The sequence below is a fragment of the Hyperolius riggenbachi genome, chromosome 8, assembly GCF_040937935.1.
Source record: "Hyperolius riggenbachi isolate aHypRig1 chromosome 8, aHypRig1.pri, whole genome shotgun sequence".
Taxonomy (NCBI): domain Eukaryota; kingdom Metazoa; phylum Chordata; class Amphibia; order Anura; family Hyperoliidae; genus Hyperolius; species Hyperolius riggenbachi.
Window position 1 is genome coordinate 61,236,422 of NC_090653.1, and position 18,801 is coordinate 61,255,222.

Below are 18,801 nucleotides of genomic sequence, written 5' to 3' on the forward strand. Positions count from 1 at the left end.
TACATACCAAAATACAGCAATATATATAGATAAAAGAAGTGTTTCTGATGCTGAAACTTACCATAAAACTGGGTATCCTGAATAGTTTACTGTGTTCTACTACAGTATAATCTCAATATGATAAACTCGGGTATAGTAAACTTCCTCTCCAGGTATCGGACAATCTCCATTATAAGTCTTCGGGAGCAATGCCTGGTATAGTAAGCCTGCATATAATAAAACTTCTGTTATAAAAAACATGCTTTTGGCCCCAATGTGATGCTGACTCTGCATATAGTAAAAAGTAGGCGGTGCATGTGTCATATGCAGGCCTGTTTCTAGGCTGGGGAAAGGGGGGGGGGGTGCCGTGATGGAGAGGGAGCCACAGCTGCAGGGGGAGGGGGGGGTTGGCACGGAGGGGGGTTTTTGGGGCGGCCCGACCTCTCCCCGGGCCTCCCTCCATGCACCCCCCTCCGCTGCAGACTGCAGAGTAAGCGCAGGGAAGCGCTGTATAGAGCGGCAACTCACCTCCCTGGTTTCATTCGCCGATCACTTGCCGCTGGTCTCCTGCTCTGCATACACGGCTATCTAGCCTATCTACCCTATACTGGGGTCACCTACATATCCAACTTATACTGGGGGCTCCTACCTATCTAACCTATCCTGGGGGCACCTACCTATCCGACCTATGCTGGGGGCAACTTTTCTGGCTACCTGTATTGGAGACACCCACCTAGCTAACATGTACTGGGGGCATCTACCTATCTAGCCTATGCTGGGGGCAACTATACTGGCTACCTATACTGGAGGCAACTACCTGGCTTACGTATACTGGGGGCAATTATACTGGGGCACCTATGCCTGGCTACCTATACTGGGGGGGACCTATTGCTGGCTAACTATACTGGGGCACCTATGCCTGGCTACCTATACTGCGGTGACCTATACATGGCTGCCTATACTGAGTGCAACTAGACCTGGCTGACCTATACTGCGGGCATGTATACCTGGCTGCGGGGGGGGGGCACAACTTTTACACCCTCACCCGGGGTGCATTTTAGCCTAGAAACTGCCCTGGTCATATGTCAGCATGGCAGGAAGAATAGCACCAGTGCTGGATATACAATACAGTACTGTACAAATAAGCAGCCTGGGGAAATGAGGAATAATGTGAATGTAAACAAAAGAGGATGCAGTGTTACTACTTCCACATTGCAATTACTGATAAAAGTATTGTCACAGTCCTCCCACGGGATTGTAAACACACTTTTGGGTAGCTCTTCCCTTGTTAGCATTGATGCTCCTGGTAGCACGTGGAGCGCAGAACAGGCTACTTTTACTTGTAGTGCAGATCACAGTGGGCCTACTCACTGCAAAACTAAGGAGAGTGGAGAGGAGAGTGCTAGTCCTATCCACGGAGGTAACTGACCTACTCACATTATTATGATTGGCTGCATTTTAAAGAGCCTGCATGATTGGCTCAAGTGTGAGCAGAACGTTTTGCAGGACAAGTGTTGCAAGTCCCGCCCATGGAGGTATCGTAGTCACTCAAAGGAAGCTAGTGGCTGCCTCTATTCAGTGATGGCTGCAATTTCTAAGAAGCCCTGAATGCTGTACCAGTGATTTGTCCAGCCTGGCTATGCAGCCCTAAGGTAGGTACCTTGTAGTCCACCAAATGTGCAAGTGCTTGTTCTGTACCTCCAATGGAAGGACAGAGTTGGTCCTTTGCAGCAGAGAATATACCAGGGCATGCTGGGCCATTTCTAGAACAATTTCTGATATAGTAAACTTCTGATATAGCAAATCACTTTTCCTGGTCCCTTGGAGTTTACTACAACAAGATTATACTGTATATGTCATTACAGTGCCTCTTTAATCTACTTCATGTAAGGGCAAGGCCCCGGAGTGCTCGGTACATTTTGTTATAAGACTGGGGGTGAAAAGAAGGGGTGGATTACTTAATTCTTCTAATTCCAGGAATTCAGGTTCTTGGAAATCCTTTAATAACTATTCTGGGCAGAGGATATCCACACAATAACAAAGCCTGGGATATCCCTATAGTAGAGGGAAAATCCCTGTGTCTATCTGGAGAGTGAGTACAGCATGCCCTTCCTTTAGACACATGTAATTACCCAGCATCCTCTCCTCTCCCCAGCTTCTCCTCCCTCCCTCTCCACACATCCATCCGGGAACTGGGCGGCTTTGTACAGGAAATGCTTGGGCTTTCCCTGTGGTGTTTTTTTTTTAACAACACATGAAAGATAGGAGCAGAATTGCTCTGTGAGATGTTACAACACGGCTCTTCTGAGGAGAAGATTTGATTGTTTCCAGTGCACGCCTGCACACAGAACAATGTCGGAAGGTTAGACGCCTCCTGGTGTGAAACACCACCGCTGACATTTCTGGGTTGCCTCTTCTGCAATCACCTAAGTAGCACACAAGAAAGTAGAGCAGTTCTGGGGAGAATTGTGCAGCTTTTGTCAAAGTTCAAAGCTTTCCACACTGCAGATTGATTGGTTAGAAATACATACGGCATGACTCGCTGAAGCGGCCCGTGTATAACCCTAGACCAGGGGGTCCTAAAACTTGGTGCTGCGGCATGCAAACCCATCCTTTGTGCTTTGCCATCAGGAAATGCAACCGCACATTGAAATACAATGCAACTGCATTATCTGCCAGTTAACCTCAAGTTCCAGTAGCCAGTGGTGTAACTACAATTCATGGGGACCCTCATCAAAACTTTCATGGGGTCCCTCAATGTTCACTTTCCTTGCCTTAACCTATAGGGGATATTTCTTTGGTGATTCTTATAGGGACCAAGAATACCTAGGAGCATAGGCGTAACAATAGACCCTACAAGAGTTGCAGCCACAGGAAGGCCCAGAAGCCGCAGGGGGCCCCGTGGGGGGAGAGGTTTATTTTCTCTGCCCTGAGAGACTGGGCAAGGGCAAGGAGAAGAAAAACTTTCTGCTCTCTGCACAATTGTTCTAATGACTGCATCTGCTCAGCCACTGGTAAGAAATCATACAAAGTTTTGCAGACAAAGATTTGTAGACAGTCCCTATTCAGTGTGCAACAGGCTCTTCTGCACAGCATCCAGCTCCCAACCTCTCTACCCCTCCCCAAGTGCTGTGTACTGTAGTGATGCTGGTGAAGTCTGCAGAGCCAGTCCAGGTTCCTTCAGAGATGGACAGAGTGAGTGTAATAAGCTGAGGCCGGGAGCACACTCGTCTGTCAGTTTTCTGTATGCTTTTTCTGTACACCATGGCCTCAATTCACAAAGCTGTGATAAGCTTAGCCCGTGTACAGGTTTGTACGCGTAATAGTAAAGGTTTGCGCTCATTAACTTTCCAGTTCACGCGCTAACATATGGGTTGGCGCGTGAACGGGGAAAGTTAATGCGCGCAAACCTTTACTATTACCCGTGCAAACCTGTACGTGCGCAAACTCGTGCGTACAGGTTTGCACGGGTAATAGTAAAGTGGGGCTCGATTCACAAAGCATTTACCACGGCTTAGTGAATCGAGCCCCATGTGTATCTGTATGCGTGAAAACATGCACATGCGGAGGTGATATGATACTGCATAATTAAAGGGGGTGTTACTAACTGCAGTCCCCATGTGGGGAAATGTCTATGTGCTCTACAAAATTGACCCTTTATCCTTGTCATGTACATTCAGAGGGATGCTGCTAATGGGGAAGGGGAGGGGGGGGGGGGGGGGGGGGTCACTAACTATTTGAAGGGGGTAATGCTGCCTAACTTAAAGAAAAAAACACAGGAGGGGAAAGTGGACACAGACAATAATAAAAAACTGATAGATGATGTGGCCTTTTTCAGTACTGTTAAACAGGAACTTTAGTGAAAAGGGTAAAAATAAATCAATACAAAAAACAAATCAATACATTTGCAAAGTGAGATGTTCAAGAATAGAAGAGAGATCAAGAAATGATATTTGCCATGTAATTTGTTCATATTGTTTGATCCACAATCATCCTGCACGTCATCATCTTTACTACTGGCAGACATGAAAAAAGTAGACAGCACCAACTGCCATCATCTACAGTAGTTTGCAAAAGTATTCGGCCCCCTTAAAGCTTTCCTCATTTTGTCACATTACTGCCACAAACATGCATCAATTTTATTGGAATTTCACATGAAAGACCAACACAAAGTGGTGTACACATGAGAAGTGGAACGAAAATCATACATCATTCCAAACATTTTTTACAAATAAATAACTGCAAAGTGGGGTGTGCATAATTATTCAGCCCCCTTTGGTCTGAGTGCAGTCAGTTGCCTAAGACATTGCCTGATGAGTGCTAATGACTAAATAGAGTGCACCTGTGTGTAATCTAATGTCAGGACAAATACAGCTGCTCTGTGACGGCCTCAGAGGTTGTCTAAGAGAATATTGGGAGCAACAACACCATGTAGTCCAAAGAACGCACCAGACAGATCTGGGATCAAGTTATTGAGAAATTTAAAGCAGGCTTAGGCTACAAAAAGATTTCTAAAGCCTTGAACATTCCACGGAGCACTGTTCACGCGATCATTCAGAAATGGAAGGACTATGGCACAACTGTAAACCTATCAAGACAAGGCCATCCACCTAAACTCACAGGCCGAACAAGGAGAGCACTGATCAGAAATGCAGTCAAGAGGCCCATGGTGACTCTGGACGAGCTGCAGAGATCTACAGCTCAGGTGGGGGAATCTGTCCATAGGACAACTATTAGTCATGCACTGTACAAAGTTGGCTCTTATGGAAGAGTGACAAGAAGAAAGCCATTGTTAACAGAAAGCATAAGAAGTCCCGTTTGCAGTTTGCCACAAGCCAAGTGGGGGACACAGCAACCATGTGGAAGAAGGTGCTCTGGTCAGATGAGACCAAAATGGAACTTTTTGGCCAAAATGCAAAACGCTAGGTGTGGAGACAGACTGACTGGCAGCTGTAATTGCAGCAAAAGGTGGTTCTACAAAGTATTTTTTTTTTTTTTGCTGCTTATTTGTTTTTATTCATTTTCCATTTGCTGGAGGATGTACTTTACTGCCTACTAATGGTGGGACATGACCTTGCTGGCAGGTATACTGTGGACTCGGTGTGCACTCTTCAGCACATTCCTAATACTCGAGTTGAGGGCGTCATGGTGGTGTCTGGCTCTGCGATGCGTGGTGGTTCTTATTTTCACGCTGGCTCTGCGGTGTGTGGTTGGTGTTTTGCGCCGTGTTGTAGTACTTCTTTTCACACTGGCTCTGTGATGTGCGGTTGGTGTTCTGCGCCGTATGGTTCTCCTTTTCACGCTGACTCGGCGATGAGCGGTTAGTGTTCTGCGCCGCCGCGTGGTAGTTGTTCTTTTCAAGCTGGCTCTGCGATGTGCAGATGGTGTTCTGCGTCTTGTGGTTGGTGTTCTGTGCTGTGTGGTTGTTCTTACCACGCTGGCTCTGCGCCTTGTGGTTGCAGCTCTGCATCTTGTGGCTGGTGTTCTGCGCCGTTTGCTTGGTGTTCGCACCACACTGCTCCTCCTACTTCCCCTTCTTCTGCCTCGCTGGGTGGTTAGTTTTGCACTAGGCCTCGCCATGTTAAGCAGCAGCACTGATGATGTAGTAAGGAGGAGGCCTCAGGTATTAGCTTGCTTGCACTTAGGTCCTCGCTCTCAGGGAAGTGTGCAGAAAAGGCAGTTGTAACTGCTGAGGTGGATGGTGGGAGCAGTTAGCTGTTATCAAGAATGTCAACCGAAAGCAAAATTAATTTTTTTGTAGCAAAGTATTGACTCAGGGGGGCTGAATAATTATGCACACCCCACTTTGCAGTTATTTATTTTTTGGGTCTTTCACGTGGAATTCCAATAAAATTGATTCATGTTTGTGGCAGTAATATGACAAAATGTGGAAAACTTCAAGGGGGCCGAATACTTTTGCAAACCACTGTATAACCAAACCCACTAACAATGAAATATGCTAAAAAGTTGTTTTGTTATAGATATACAGGGGGGCATTTATCAAGAGCAGGCCCGGCCCTAGACTTTTTGCCGCCTGAGGCAAGCTTTAAAAAAATAAAAAAAAATCCTGCTAGCCGCAGGAAGTGACGCCAGTGAAGCGCACGCTGGAACGAGGAAGAGGCGAGTGATCTTTTTAAAGCTGGAGGGGAGCGGAGGACGGGGGACCCAGGCGAGGGAGGGGGGGGGGTCCGACCCCCCTCCACGCTGCTAGGCCCAATACCCCCTTCCTGCCCGCTATCCCCTCCAGCTCGCCCCCCCCCCCCTCCCCCCAGAAGTGCCGCCTGAGGCAAACGTTTCACCCTGCCTCATGAGCGGGCCGGCTCTGATCAAGAGTGTCTGAGACAAAATATCAGTAGGTTTTTAGAAATCTGTGCAGAACTGTCTTAGACATTCTAAGAAATCACTAAATAGTGCAAATTCCTTCTTAAACTGTTAGGAATAGGAGGAGCAAAGAAGGTCTCTCAGACAGTGCAGAGTGTGAGGGGAATTGCTGTTACTGAGGTAACCAACACATCTGCTGTCAGCAGGCTCTGAGGAGGAATTCAGCAGGGGGAAGGAGCCTTTCACAAATCATGTCTAGCCTGCAATCTATAGAACTGCTATCAAGCACACTTCTAAAGGTGGCCATACACTGGTCGATTTGCCATCAAATCGACCAACAGATCCCTCTCCAATAGAATCTGATCAGAGAGGGATCGTATGGCTGCCTTTACTGCAAACAGATTGTGAATAGATTTCAGCATGAAACCGATCACAATCTGTGAAGCTGCCGCTGCCCCCCCCCCCCCCCCCCCCATACATTACCTGCTCCGGCCGGTGCGTGTCCCTGGCTGTCCCCTTTTCCGCTCTGGGATCCAGGGCTGCAGCTTCACTGTACTTCCTGTCCGGGGAAGTTTAAACAGTAGAGGGCAATCTACCTGTGGGGACAGGAAGAAGTGAAGCCTGCCGGAACCCAGCGGAGAAGGAGCAGCGGGGACACCCGCCGGCCGGAGCAGGTAATGTATTGCCGCTAGCGTTGGTCGTCGGGCATTCGAACGCCGCTATCGACGCACTCCCGACCCGCCCGGCGATCGAGCAAAAACTTCCGCACAGACGGATCGACGGGATTGATCCATTTCGGACGGAAATCCATCGTTCTGTCAGCGTTTGCACAACAATTTCACACCAGATTCGATCACAGTGATCGAATCTGCTGTATATCGGCGAGAAAATCGTTAGGTGTATGGGCCCCTTTAATCTGCAGCAGTTTAGAAATGGATTTGCACTTTTCTAAACTGTAGTGCAGCTCTAAAAATCCACACTAAACTGACGCTATTACGTAGGATTTGGGAAGCTTCTTACTATCATGCAGAACAGTTCCTCTGCTGGTTAGAACAGTTTTAGAAGAAAAAAACTGTTGGTAATGCTTTGATAAATCTGGCCCACAGTATATATGCACAGAGGGAGATACTGGTTGCTTGGCAGTTGGAAGCAGTCATTATTTCCCACAATGCAACAAGGCTCACAGTTAAGAAACTGTCAGGACCTAGGTGCTGACATCACACTGTGGGAGGGGTTTCACCACAATATCAGCTATACAAACCCCCCTAATGATCTATTTGAGAAAAGGGGGCATCAGCTACTAATTGGGATGAAGTTCAAGCCTTGGTTACAGTTCCTCTTTAAACAACTTGCTTCTGTGGCTCACAAGTCTTATTTCCTCATTTCATGTGACTGTATTAAATCACAGGAATGAAGAGAGATTCAACAAGAACACAGACAGAAAAAAATCATAAGAATCTGATAAAAAGCAGTAATTGTCACCTTGTCAGCAAAGGTTTGTATTGTGAAAGCCATGGTTCTTCCAGTAATGATGTTTGGTTGTGAGAGTTGGACCATAAGGCTGAGTGCAGAAGAATCAAGACCTTCGAATTGTAATGCTGAAATGACTTTTGAGAAGAATATCCAATCAGTCAATCCTTAAAACAAACCTAAACTGAAATTAAAAGTCAAAATAAACAAACACAAGTTATACTTACCTCCCGTGTAGTCTACTTATCAATCTCTTTCTCCTCTCCCGCATCCAGTTTGTCCACTGTGATTGATGGAATTATCCGCCCTCCATTTTAAAAATGTAACAGCTTACGGGTCAGCACACTGTTAAACTGCAATATCGCCCACATGAGCAATAGAGAAATATGCACATTACCTTGCACATCAGTTGTCATTTCAGTTGTAACTGACAGCAGCTGATTTGTAACTGACAGCAACTGATATATTTCAGTTATGACAAAATCTTGTCAGAACTGGAAGAGATCATTGTTAGAAGCAAATGGTGAGCTTTTGAGAGGAACTGATGACGAGATAAGTATGTAATATTTATTTGCAGGTACATCATGTGTTTATTTTAAATAACTTTTCTCGGTTTAGGTTCTCTTTAACCTCCTTGCCGGTTATCCCGAGCTCAGCTCGGGGTAACCTGCCACGGAGGATTCCTCAGGCCCTGCTGGGCCGATTTGCATAATTTTTTTTTGTTACACGCAGCTAGCACTTTGCTAGCTGCGTGTAACTTACGATCGCCGCCGCTCTGCGCTGATTCGCCGCAACCCGCCGCATCAGAGGGTGCCCCCCCCAAGACCCGTGCGCTGCCTGGCCAATCAGTGCCAGGCAGCGTCGAGGGGTGGTTCGGGACTCCCTCTGACGTCGATGACGTCGGTGACGTAATCGCGCCTGTCGCCATGGCGACGGGGGAAGCCCTCATGGAAATCCCGTTCAGAACGGGATTTCCGGATGGGCATATGCGCCCGCGGCGATCGGCGCATACAGGGGGACACCGCAGGGAGGGGGGAAGCATGTAGCTAGCGCTAGGCTAGCTACATGCTAAAAAAAAAAAAAATGCAAAAAAAACACTCTCCCTGCCGTGCGCAGCAAATTTTTATAACGGCAGGGAGGTTAAAGAAATTAACCCTTACTGATCACTGGAAGGAGCAAGGCTGAAGCTGAGATACTTTGGACACATAATGAGAAGGCAGGACTCATTGGATAAGAACCTGATGCTCAGGGCCGGTTCTCTCATGAAGCAAGGTGAAACATTTACATCAGGTGCAGAGATTACAGGGACGGCATTTTTGTACTGTATTCACACTAACAGCATGCAGTCAGGGTAGGAGGAGAAACGAGAGCAGAGCAAGGTGAAGAGGTCATCATTGGGGAAAAGCAGCTTGTTGTGCTGTGTGAGGAGTTTGACAGAGAGTGAGGAGGGGGAAGGCAGCAGTGATTCATTTGACTTGCACAGAATAAGGGAGGAGGTGGCACTGCTGTCCTGACTGAGGAGGAATGGAGTTGCTGAGGATAAGCAGTTTGTCACAGACTCACAGCCAGCCAGTGTGCTATTGTGTTGAGCTGCAGTATGTCAAGTGAGAACATTCAATGAAGCAGAGTAAATTGTCGGGTGCTATGCGATCTTTCCAAAGCGAGAGAGGGGGGGGGGGGGGGGTGCATCCTCACAAGCTTGCCTCAGGCAGTAAAAAGTCTAGAAACGACCCTGATGATGCTGGGAAAAATCAAGGGCAAAAGGAGGAGGGGACAGCAGATAATGAGCGGGGTAGACAGTGTCATGGAAGCAACAAACATGAGCTTGGACAAGCTTCAGAAGAGGATAGGTGGGCCTAGCGTGCTGCGCTTCACGGGGTCGCAAAGAGTGGACTAAATAGCGACTTACCACCAACAAACCCTTGATCACTTTACACCGCTCAGAAAGGGACATTTTGGCTGGAGTTGCTCTTTACCAGTTGGCAATGAACAAGGCATAGCAGGTGCCAAACAGAAGTTTGTACATTCTTTAAAAAAAGGGAACAAAGTATGTGGCAACACTGCAGCCCATTTCCTTCCCTTTCTCTCGCTGCGGTCGCACATACTAGGAACTGACTGTTCTTGGAGTGAATCACAGCAGACAGAACAGAGAAGTATTATGGTCGGATTGAGAAGCAAGGAAAATCCCCATCTCCTGGAAGCAGGCCCTGGCTGGGAGCCCTGGCTGGCACTTGTGCCCTCTAGCTAGGGGCCTTCTCCCATATGTGCCCTTTATGAGGTCAACACAGCTGACGACCACACAGTAGTGGGGTTATTTCATGGCAAGCAGATTCCAATGAGCGCAAGTTGGAAAGTTCTTCTACGTTGCCGGGGGCAACACACCAGCACCAGAAAATGAGTTGGTTTGTTGGCCAAATAAGTTGTTACTTAAGAAAAATGACTAGGCGTTTTGCCCAAAGGACAAACAACAATTGTTTACTCTATGTTCAGTTCATTATGTACGGTACAGCTCAGGGGTGTTCTACCCTGCATTCCAGCATTTCCATAAATGCCTTGTGCACTTAAAGTGGAACGAAACGCATAATTTCCACTCTGCTCTAAAAGATTAGCCATAGCATGATAACCTTTAAAGTAAACGAGAGATGGTTCACTAGCACTTACAGCTGGTGCACACCGAGCAGCTTTTTCAGCGTTTCTGCAGCCGCTTGCGGCTGCGGATACGCTTGGTCAATGTATCTCAATGGGGTGGTTCACACAAGAGCGGGAGGTGTTTTGCAGAAACGCATACTCCCGGGGTAAGGCATTTTTTGGATTGCGGATGCGTTTCTGCCTCAATGTTAAGTATAGGAAAAACGCAAACCGCTCTGAAAAACGCCTGTTCAGAGCGGTTTTGCCGGCGTTTTTGTTACAGAAGCTGTTCAGTAACAGCTTTACTGTAACAATATATGAAATCTGAAAATTGCGCAAAAGGTGGATCAGCGCAACACCAGGCCGCCTCCGAATGGCCTCCAATCAGAGGTACGCTGAGCCCCCCCAGAAACTACAAACGCACCTTGAACCCAAACAGAAGCTCTGCATATACACCAAAAGCATGGCTGTTAAGTGGGAGCAGCTGACCAAAAACGAAATAAATTAGTACATAGCAAGGAAATGAACAGCGCTACTTAAAAACAGGCAAGTGTTACAGGAAACTAACATCCTCCTCCAGTGGTAGACAGGTCATGTGTATGCTCGGTGTGTATTTTACCCCACAAGCGGGGCTTGCACTCTTTTGCAGGTAGGCACTTGCCTGTTTTTAAGTAGCGCTGTTCATTTCCTTGCTATGTACTACTATATGAAATCTACTACACCAAAACCGGGAGACAAAAATGCTAGCTGAAACGCTACAGAAAAATAAGAAAAAGCATTTCAAAATCTGCTAGCATTTTGCGGATCTGCTAGCGGGTTTTGGTGTGCACCAGGCCTTACTTATACTTACCCGGGGCTTCCTCCAGCCCCATGAGCAGTGCTGAGTCCCTTGCTGTCCTCCTTCGGCCCCTCTGTTAAAGGATACCCAAGGTGACATGTGACATGATGAGATAGACATGTGTATGTACAGTGCCAAGCACACAAATAACTATGCTGAGTTCCTTTTTTTCTTTCTTTGCCTTAAATATTAAGTTAAATATCAGGTATGTAAGTGGCTGACTCAGTCCTGACTCAGACAGGAAGTGACTACAGTGTGACCCTCACTAATAAAAAATTCCAACTATAAAACACTTTCCTAGCAGAAAATGGCTTATAAGAGCAGGAAAGAGATAAAAAGGGTCAACAGTTCATAGATTTTAGCTCTGGCATACTTCAATGAATGTGTCATTGAGCAAAAACAATAAAACAGTTAAAACTTAAAAAGTAGATTTAAACATAAAATAAAACCGTGGAATAGCTTAAAAAGTCATTTTTAGGAGAAGGGAGATAGATACAATTGTTTATTTCATTAGTTTATTTTCGCCTCGGGTGTCCTTTAAGCCGATATGACTCCCAATAATCCGCAATCGCGGGGTTCTGTGCATGCGCACACACCCCTCGTTGCACTCCCGTCCCTTGGAGCGTTCTGCACCGTACTACTGCGCAGGCGCAGAACGCTCCAGGGGACGGGAGCGTGGCGAGGGCACGCCCAAGCCGCGCATGCGCAGAAGACCTCGAATGGCAGAGACTGAATGGATTACCAGCAGTCGTATCGCCAGAATGGAGGGGCCAAGGAGGATGGCTAAGGACTCAGTGCTGCTCATGGGGCTAGATACTAGTGTATCATCTCTGGTACACTTTAAGGTGGACATCAGGCGATTTTGCGGGCCAATCGACTTTACAATTTGGTCATTTTTATTGGAGGAAAATCTGTGCTGCAACATGACTGATTTCTGGACGGAATTGGTTGAAAGGATGGATTGGACATGCTGTAAAATCTGGGTTGCAAGTGCTCGATCAAGTGCAGGTAACGGTGTACCTGACTGAGTGCAGTGTTTTCTCATTGGTCAGCCAGCGCGATTCCTGGCCTCCTCCTCCTCCGATGTGTCCACCTTTACCGCGAGCGCCTGTATCACATGGCACCAGGCGCTTGTGTGATGTCATACACGATCCTGGTGCCACCTGGTACAGGTGCTTGGAGTAAAGAGGAGAGCAGGAATCGCGCCGGCAGACAGGTGAGATTTGTTATGGAGCACGGACACCAGGGGGACATTTTTATACCTGGTGGGCAGCCAGGCAGGCAGTGGAGGTGGTGGTGTTACTCCCATTTCTGATAGATGTTATGCTTAAATCTATCGGAAATCAATCTGCAGTGTATGGGCAGGAAACATCTCTCCTATCAGAGCGAGATCTGTCTCATGGTCGATCTGCCCATACATAGATAAATGTATGGGAACCCTTAGCGATAAAAACATTTCTTCATTACAATTTAAAGAAATCCTAAAAAACCTGAAGTTTTAACTTGATTTGGCATTTTTAAAAGGAGGCTCTAAGAACCGCTAAATCTACATCTCTTGTTGAAATTCATCTTTGAGCGTTATTTTTTTTCTTGTTTATAACTTGCTTTGGAAGACTGCAGATACAGCATATTTATTTCCACCGCTGTAAACATTGCGTAACTGTGTGGATCTGGAATTTTCAGAACGTGCTTTATGCCCCCTGCTGTATTGACAAGGATAAGCTGGCAGAACTTTGCCATCTATTGTCTATAGAGAAAACAACAGTCCTTATGTGCACTTCCAGCAAATATTTACCAGCACGTCCGTGCCATCTTTTAGGGCTGGTTCACACACTCGGGAGCTTTTCAGTACTTTGCTGATCGCTGGTAAAACTGACCTTAAAGCAGAAGTGAACTCATAACTTCCCCTCTGCTCTAAAAGATGCACATCAGCATAATAACCTATAAAGAAAAACATTTCTTTGTTACAGCTGATATAAATCCTGCAATAAATGCTTTCGTGGAAGGGAACATAGGATTAACATCCTGTGTTTACAAATTAGCTGCTTTGCCGAGGCAGCCAGTTGACACTCACAAATTACAGTTGTGATTTGTCACACATGAGGGGGAATTAGACAGACTTTCTAAATACGTACACGGTGCATTTCTCTCTGTTCTCCTTCTGTCCTGTGCAAGAGTTTAGGTCCACTTTATAGTCACAGTTTGCTTTAAAGCCAATGGGTACCGGTTAACAAAATAAAAAGTCAGATACTCACCTAAGGAGAGGGAAGGCTCGGTCCTAATGAGCCTTCCCTCTCCTCTCCCGGTGCCCTCGGTGCTGCGCTGGCTCCCCCGTTCGCGTCCGCCGCCGCAGGAACTTCGGAGGTCTTCGGGAGCACTCGGGCTTCCGAAGACGGGCCGCTTCATACTACGTACGCGCGAGTGCGTCATAGAGGGCGCTCGCGCATGCGTGCTATGGAACGGCCCCGTCCTCGGGAGCCCGAGTGCTCCTGAAGGCTTCCGAAAGGTCCCTTCGGCATGCGTAAGTGGCAGTATTTGACCGAACTGGTCGAATACTGCTACGGGGGATCCTGAGCGGGACCGGGCACCGGGAGAGGAGAGGGAAGGCTCATTAGGACCGAGCCTTCCCTCTCCTTAGGTGAGTATCTGACTTTTTCTTTTTTTAACCGGTAAACATTCACTTTAATTACTATATTATTTATTTATTTATTATATTTATAAAGCGCCAACATATTACGCAGCGCTGGACATTAGTTTAGGCTACAGACAATATTTACGGGTGGCATACAGCAATATGATAATACAGGAATACGAGAAAACCAGATCATGCAGCACAGTATGAGTACCAGGTAATGCTTAGTCACTGGAGGGGAGCATGGAGATTAGGCAAGTTAGGTTCACTCAGATGCATAGCATGGGTGCACAGTAATGGAAGTGCATGATCAGGTAGGACACAAAAGGAGGACCACCCTGCCCAAAGGCTTGCAATCTAGACCAGGCATGGGCAAAACTTGGCCCTCCAGCTGTTTAGGAACTACAAGTCCCACAATGCATTGCAGGAGTCTTACAGCCACAGGCATGACTCATAAAGGCAAATGCATTGTGGGACTTGTAGTTCCTTAACAGCTGGAGGGCCAAGCTTGCCCATGCCTGATCTAGAGGGAGAGGTAGGGACACGAATGGTAGGGGACCAGAGTTCAGCTGTGGGTTTGGAGCACTTGTGAGGGGTAATAGGCCAGAGTGAAAAGGTGAGTTTTGAGGGCCTTCTATATACAGTAACAATATTGTGAAATTAGGAAAATATGTTTTTATTATTAACTTTCTTCTTTTCCTGCAACGTTTAATACGGTTTCACCTTCCTTCTACTCTGTTTTCTCCTTTTTATAGAACTTTCCGAATAGCTATTTGTTAGTTACTGACAGCTCCACGCTGAAGGTAAAATACCAAGAATATCACTTGTTTTACCCATGCTCCAATCTTTGTGAATTGACATGTATGAGGTATTTACCTCACTAGTCAGTCAGTTTAGTTTTCCATACGGTCCCAGCCTTAGTGAATTGACATTTCACAAAATGTTAAATCAGTTGTTTTCTTCTTAAAGTGAACCCGAGGTGAAAATAAACGGAAGAGATAAGCAATTGTATTTATCCTCCTACTCCTAAAAATGACTTTTTTAGACATCCCAGGATTTTATTTTATATTTCAACATTTAGAAAGTAGATTGAATGTTTTGTTGTTCTGCTCAGTTGCAGTCTATTAAGTGTCCCTAAATGAAAAACCATGAACTATATTGACCCTTTTCTCTCTCCCACTGCTCTCAGAAATATGTAGAAAAATGTATTGTGCCAGGAAAACTTGTATGGCTGTAATTTGCTTATCAGTGATATTTACTATATTACCGACAAGACAAAAGCTGTTGCTTTCATGCCTAAAAATTAACTCTTTCAGGCAGCAAAATACAAGTAAAACTGCCTGGTTATAAATATGTTTTGTACTGTACATACACATTTATCTCATCATGTCACATATCGCCTCCGGTACACTTTAAAGCGAACCTGAACTGAAAATAAAAAGTCCAAATAACCAAACACAGGTCCTACATACCTCCTGTGTAGTCTACTGCTCAATCTCATTCTCCTCTCCTGCATCCTTTTTGTCCACTGTGATCAATGGAATTCTCTGTCCTCCACTCCAAATGGCTATTACCCCATAACAGCTTCCTGGTCAGCACACTGTTAAACTGTAATATCACCCACTTGAGCCATAGGGAAACATGGACATTACCTTGCACAATCAGTTGTAACTGACAGCTGCTGATATATAACTGACAGCAACTGGTATATTTCAGTTCTGACAAAATCTTGTTAGAATTGGAAGAGATCGCTGTAAGAAGAAAATGGTGAGCTTCTGAGAGGAACTGATGACGAAGTATGTATGTAATATTCATTTGCAGCTACATCATGTGTTTGTTTTAAATAATTGTACTCAGTTCAGGTTCCCTTTAAAGTGTATCTGAGATGGGGACACAGGAAAAAAAATATACATACCTGGGGCTTCCTCCAGCCCCCTCCGGCCTGATCACTCCCACACTGTTTTCTTCTGACTGCCCGTTCGCCCGCCACTGACCCCGGAAATGTCAGTTGGGGCCAGTCGGCACATGCGCAGTCCAGCCAGGTACGCTCCCCTGTCTTGCTCCCATCAACGGGAGCGTTCTGCACCTGCACAATAGTACTGGCGAGGTGTACATAGCGGAAGCACGCACGGCCGGGCATGTGCAGCTGGCCCTGGACCGGAGGACTTTCCGGGGCCTATTGCTGAAGAAAGGAGAGGAAGAAGAGGATGGCGAGGAAGCGATCAGGAGGCAGGGGGCTGGTGGAAGCTCCAGGTATGTATATTTTATTCACATGGCCCCGTCTCAGGTACACTTTAAAGTGGACCTGAACTCTTCCACAGGACAGAAGGAAAATAGATAGAAATGGACCCTGTGTTGTTTAGAGAGGTTTGCCTGTTAAATTCCCCGTCATCTGTGTCTAATCACAAGTTGCAATTGGATCCCTCAGCTGACTGGTATGGCAGAGAGACCAATTTTAAAGCACAGGATGTTAACCCTATGTCTGCTTCCATGAAAGCAGGAAGTAGATACAGTGCACATTTATTCCAGGATTTGTATCAGCTGTAACAAAGAAATGTTTTTCTGTAAAGGTTATTGCTTTATGCTGTTGCTTATCTTTTAGAGCAGAAAGGAAGTTCTGAGTTCAGTTCCACTTTAAGCGTATGTGGTAATACCTAGTGACTTGTCTTTTTTTAGCCTCTTCTGTCTGTGGATAATGTAACTGCTCTCCTGTGTGCACAGCCTCACTCAGGCCGGATCAGGATTGGGAGTCCTGCTGACTTGGAGTTCTGCCCTGCCTCTTCCTGTCCACAAAACCAATGAAAGCGTTGGTGCTGGCACGGATCTCACTGGTTTCTGAATAACAGGAAGGATCATTGCACACCATCAGAGAAAACAAGGCCTCTATTCAGTATGTACCCCAGATGGGGAGAAACAAGGGAAGGAGGGGAAAGGGAAGTGGAATACAGCACTATTCCTGCAGACACCTTGAATTTATTTTAAAGGGAGTCTGAAGTGAAGTAAAAAAACAAAAAAACAGATGCTCACCTAGGTAGGGGGAAGACGATGGGTCCTATAGAGCTTTCCCATTCCTCCTTCTGTCCCTGCGTTCCACGGCTTAAATCCCCCGTTAGCAGTCTCACTCCCGCCGCTGCGGGAGGCTTCGGCAATCTACGGGAGCCCAAGTGCGCCTGAAGATGGGCTGCTCCGTACTGTGCATGCGCAAGAATCCATACTGCGCGAGAATGTGTGCTCACTCATGAGCAGTGTGGGCTGGCCGTTTTCAAGAGCACTTCAAAGGAAATAAATATAGCAGCCTCCATAGCCCTCTCACTTCAGTTGTACAACTCCTGTGTGGCTGAAAAAAAAATGTATGAGTGGAGGAAACATCTGACAAGCTGCTCTTCTGGCAAGAGCGCGGCTGTGCTGCAGCCACACAAGCATGGTGACGCCGACAAGCCCTTGTTGGTAATCTTTGGAGGGGCCACCACGAGCAGCGCTGGGGAGGGGGGGGGGGGGGGGGTGAGGGGCAAATCTGGTGCACAGGGCCATCAAATTTGGCTCCTGAGTGCCTTCACCACTTTGCATTATGTTTGGCCCACTCTAGACCACAAGAGAAACTATATTGTAGAGTAAGCCCTAGATCACCAGGGAAGCCATATGGGGAGGATGAAAGCACTAGACACCAGGGAACGTTATACGGAAAGGAGTGGGGCACTAGACACCAGGGAACTGTAAAGGGGAAGGGGGCACTAGACACCAGGGAACAGTATAGGGGAAGGAGTGGGGGCACTAGACACCAGGGAACTGTAAAGGCGAAGGGGGCACTAGACACCAGGGAACAGTATAGGGGAAGGAGTGGGGGCACTAGACACCAGGGAGCTGTATAGGGGAAGGAGTGGGGGCATTAGACACCAGGGAACTGTAAAGGTGAAGGGGGCACTAGACACCAGGGAACAGTATAGGGGAAGGAGTGGGGGCACTAGACACCAGGGAGCTGTATAGAGGATGGAGTGAAGGCTATTAGACACCAAGGAGTTCGGCCTGAGACTTGGTCCCAGAGCTCAATTTCGGCCCACTTTGTATTTGAGTTTGACACCCCTGCTCTATAGGATCCAGAGGCTTCCCTCTTCTTAGGCAAGTATGTAATTTCTGTACCTGAGCTCCCGCTTGGTTACACGTTAAAGTGTTTAACTTGAGTCGTTTGTAAGTAGAGGATGGTCTGTAATTGAGCAGGAGGCAGCTGCCCACATGGAGCTATATGCCACTTCTACACAGCAACTGCACCGCATAACAACAAGCGACACAAAGTGCAGTTATAACTGCCACCATTCGCTTTCATTATACAGCGATTCAATGCTAAGTGGTGATGGAGCAGAGTAGTCTGTACATGCAGATAGGCACCTGGTATAACAACATGCAGAGATATATCATACACCACCATCTGCTAATGCAGCTTACTTAGAACAGAGAGGAACACAGAATTAACCCTCCTGGCGGTTTGTCAAAATCCGCCAGGGGGCAGCAAATACGTTTTTAAAAAAAAATAATTTTTTTTTCATGTAGCGAGACGAGATCTCGCTACATGATAGCCGCTGCTGAGCGGCATCCCCCCAGCCCCCCCGATCGCCGCCGGCGATCGGAGATCAGGAGATCCCGTTCAAAGAACGGGATCTCCTGGAGGGCTTCCCCCGTCACCATGGCGACGGGGCGGGATGACGTCACCAACGTCGTGACGTCAAAGGGGACTCCGATCCACCCCACGGCGCTGCCTGCCACTGATTGGCCAGGCAGCGCACGGGGTCTAGGGGGGGGGGGGGCGGCTGCGGCGACACGTATAGCGGCGGATCGGCGGCGATCGGTCACTGCACGCAGCTAGCAAAGTGCTAGCTGCGTGCAGCAAAAAAAAAAAATTATGCAAATCGGCCCAGCGGGGCCTGAGCGGTCCCTCCCG

General features: G+C 47.1%; 1 protein-coding gene across 1 annotated transcript in view; it reads right to left on the reverse strand.

Moving 5' to 3' along the window:
- Positions 1–18,801, reverse strand: part of MED29 (mediator complex subunit 29) — a 165,884-nt gene that overhangs the window by 78,191 nt on the left and 68,892 nt on the right. Inside the window, exon 4 of the mRNA XM_068250471.1 lies at positions 62–206. Coding sequence (XP_068106572.1) covers positions 87–206 — 120 coding nt within the window. The 3' untranslated portion in view covers positions 62–86. The remainder of the gene's footprint in view (positions 1–61; positions 207–18,801) is intronic.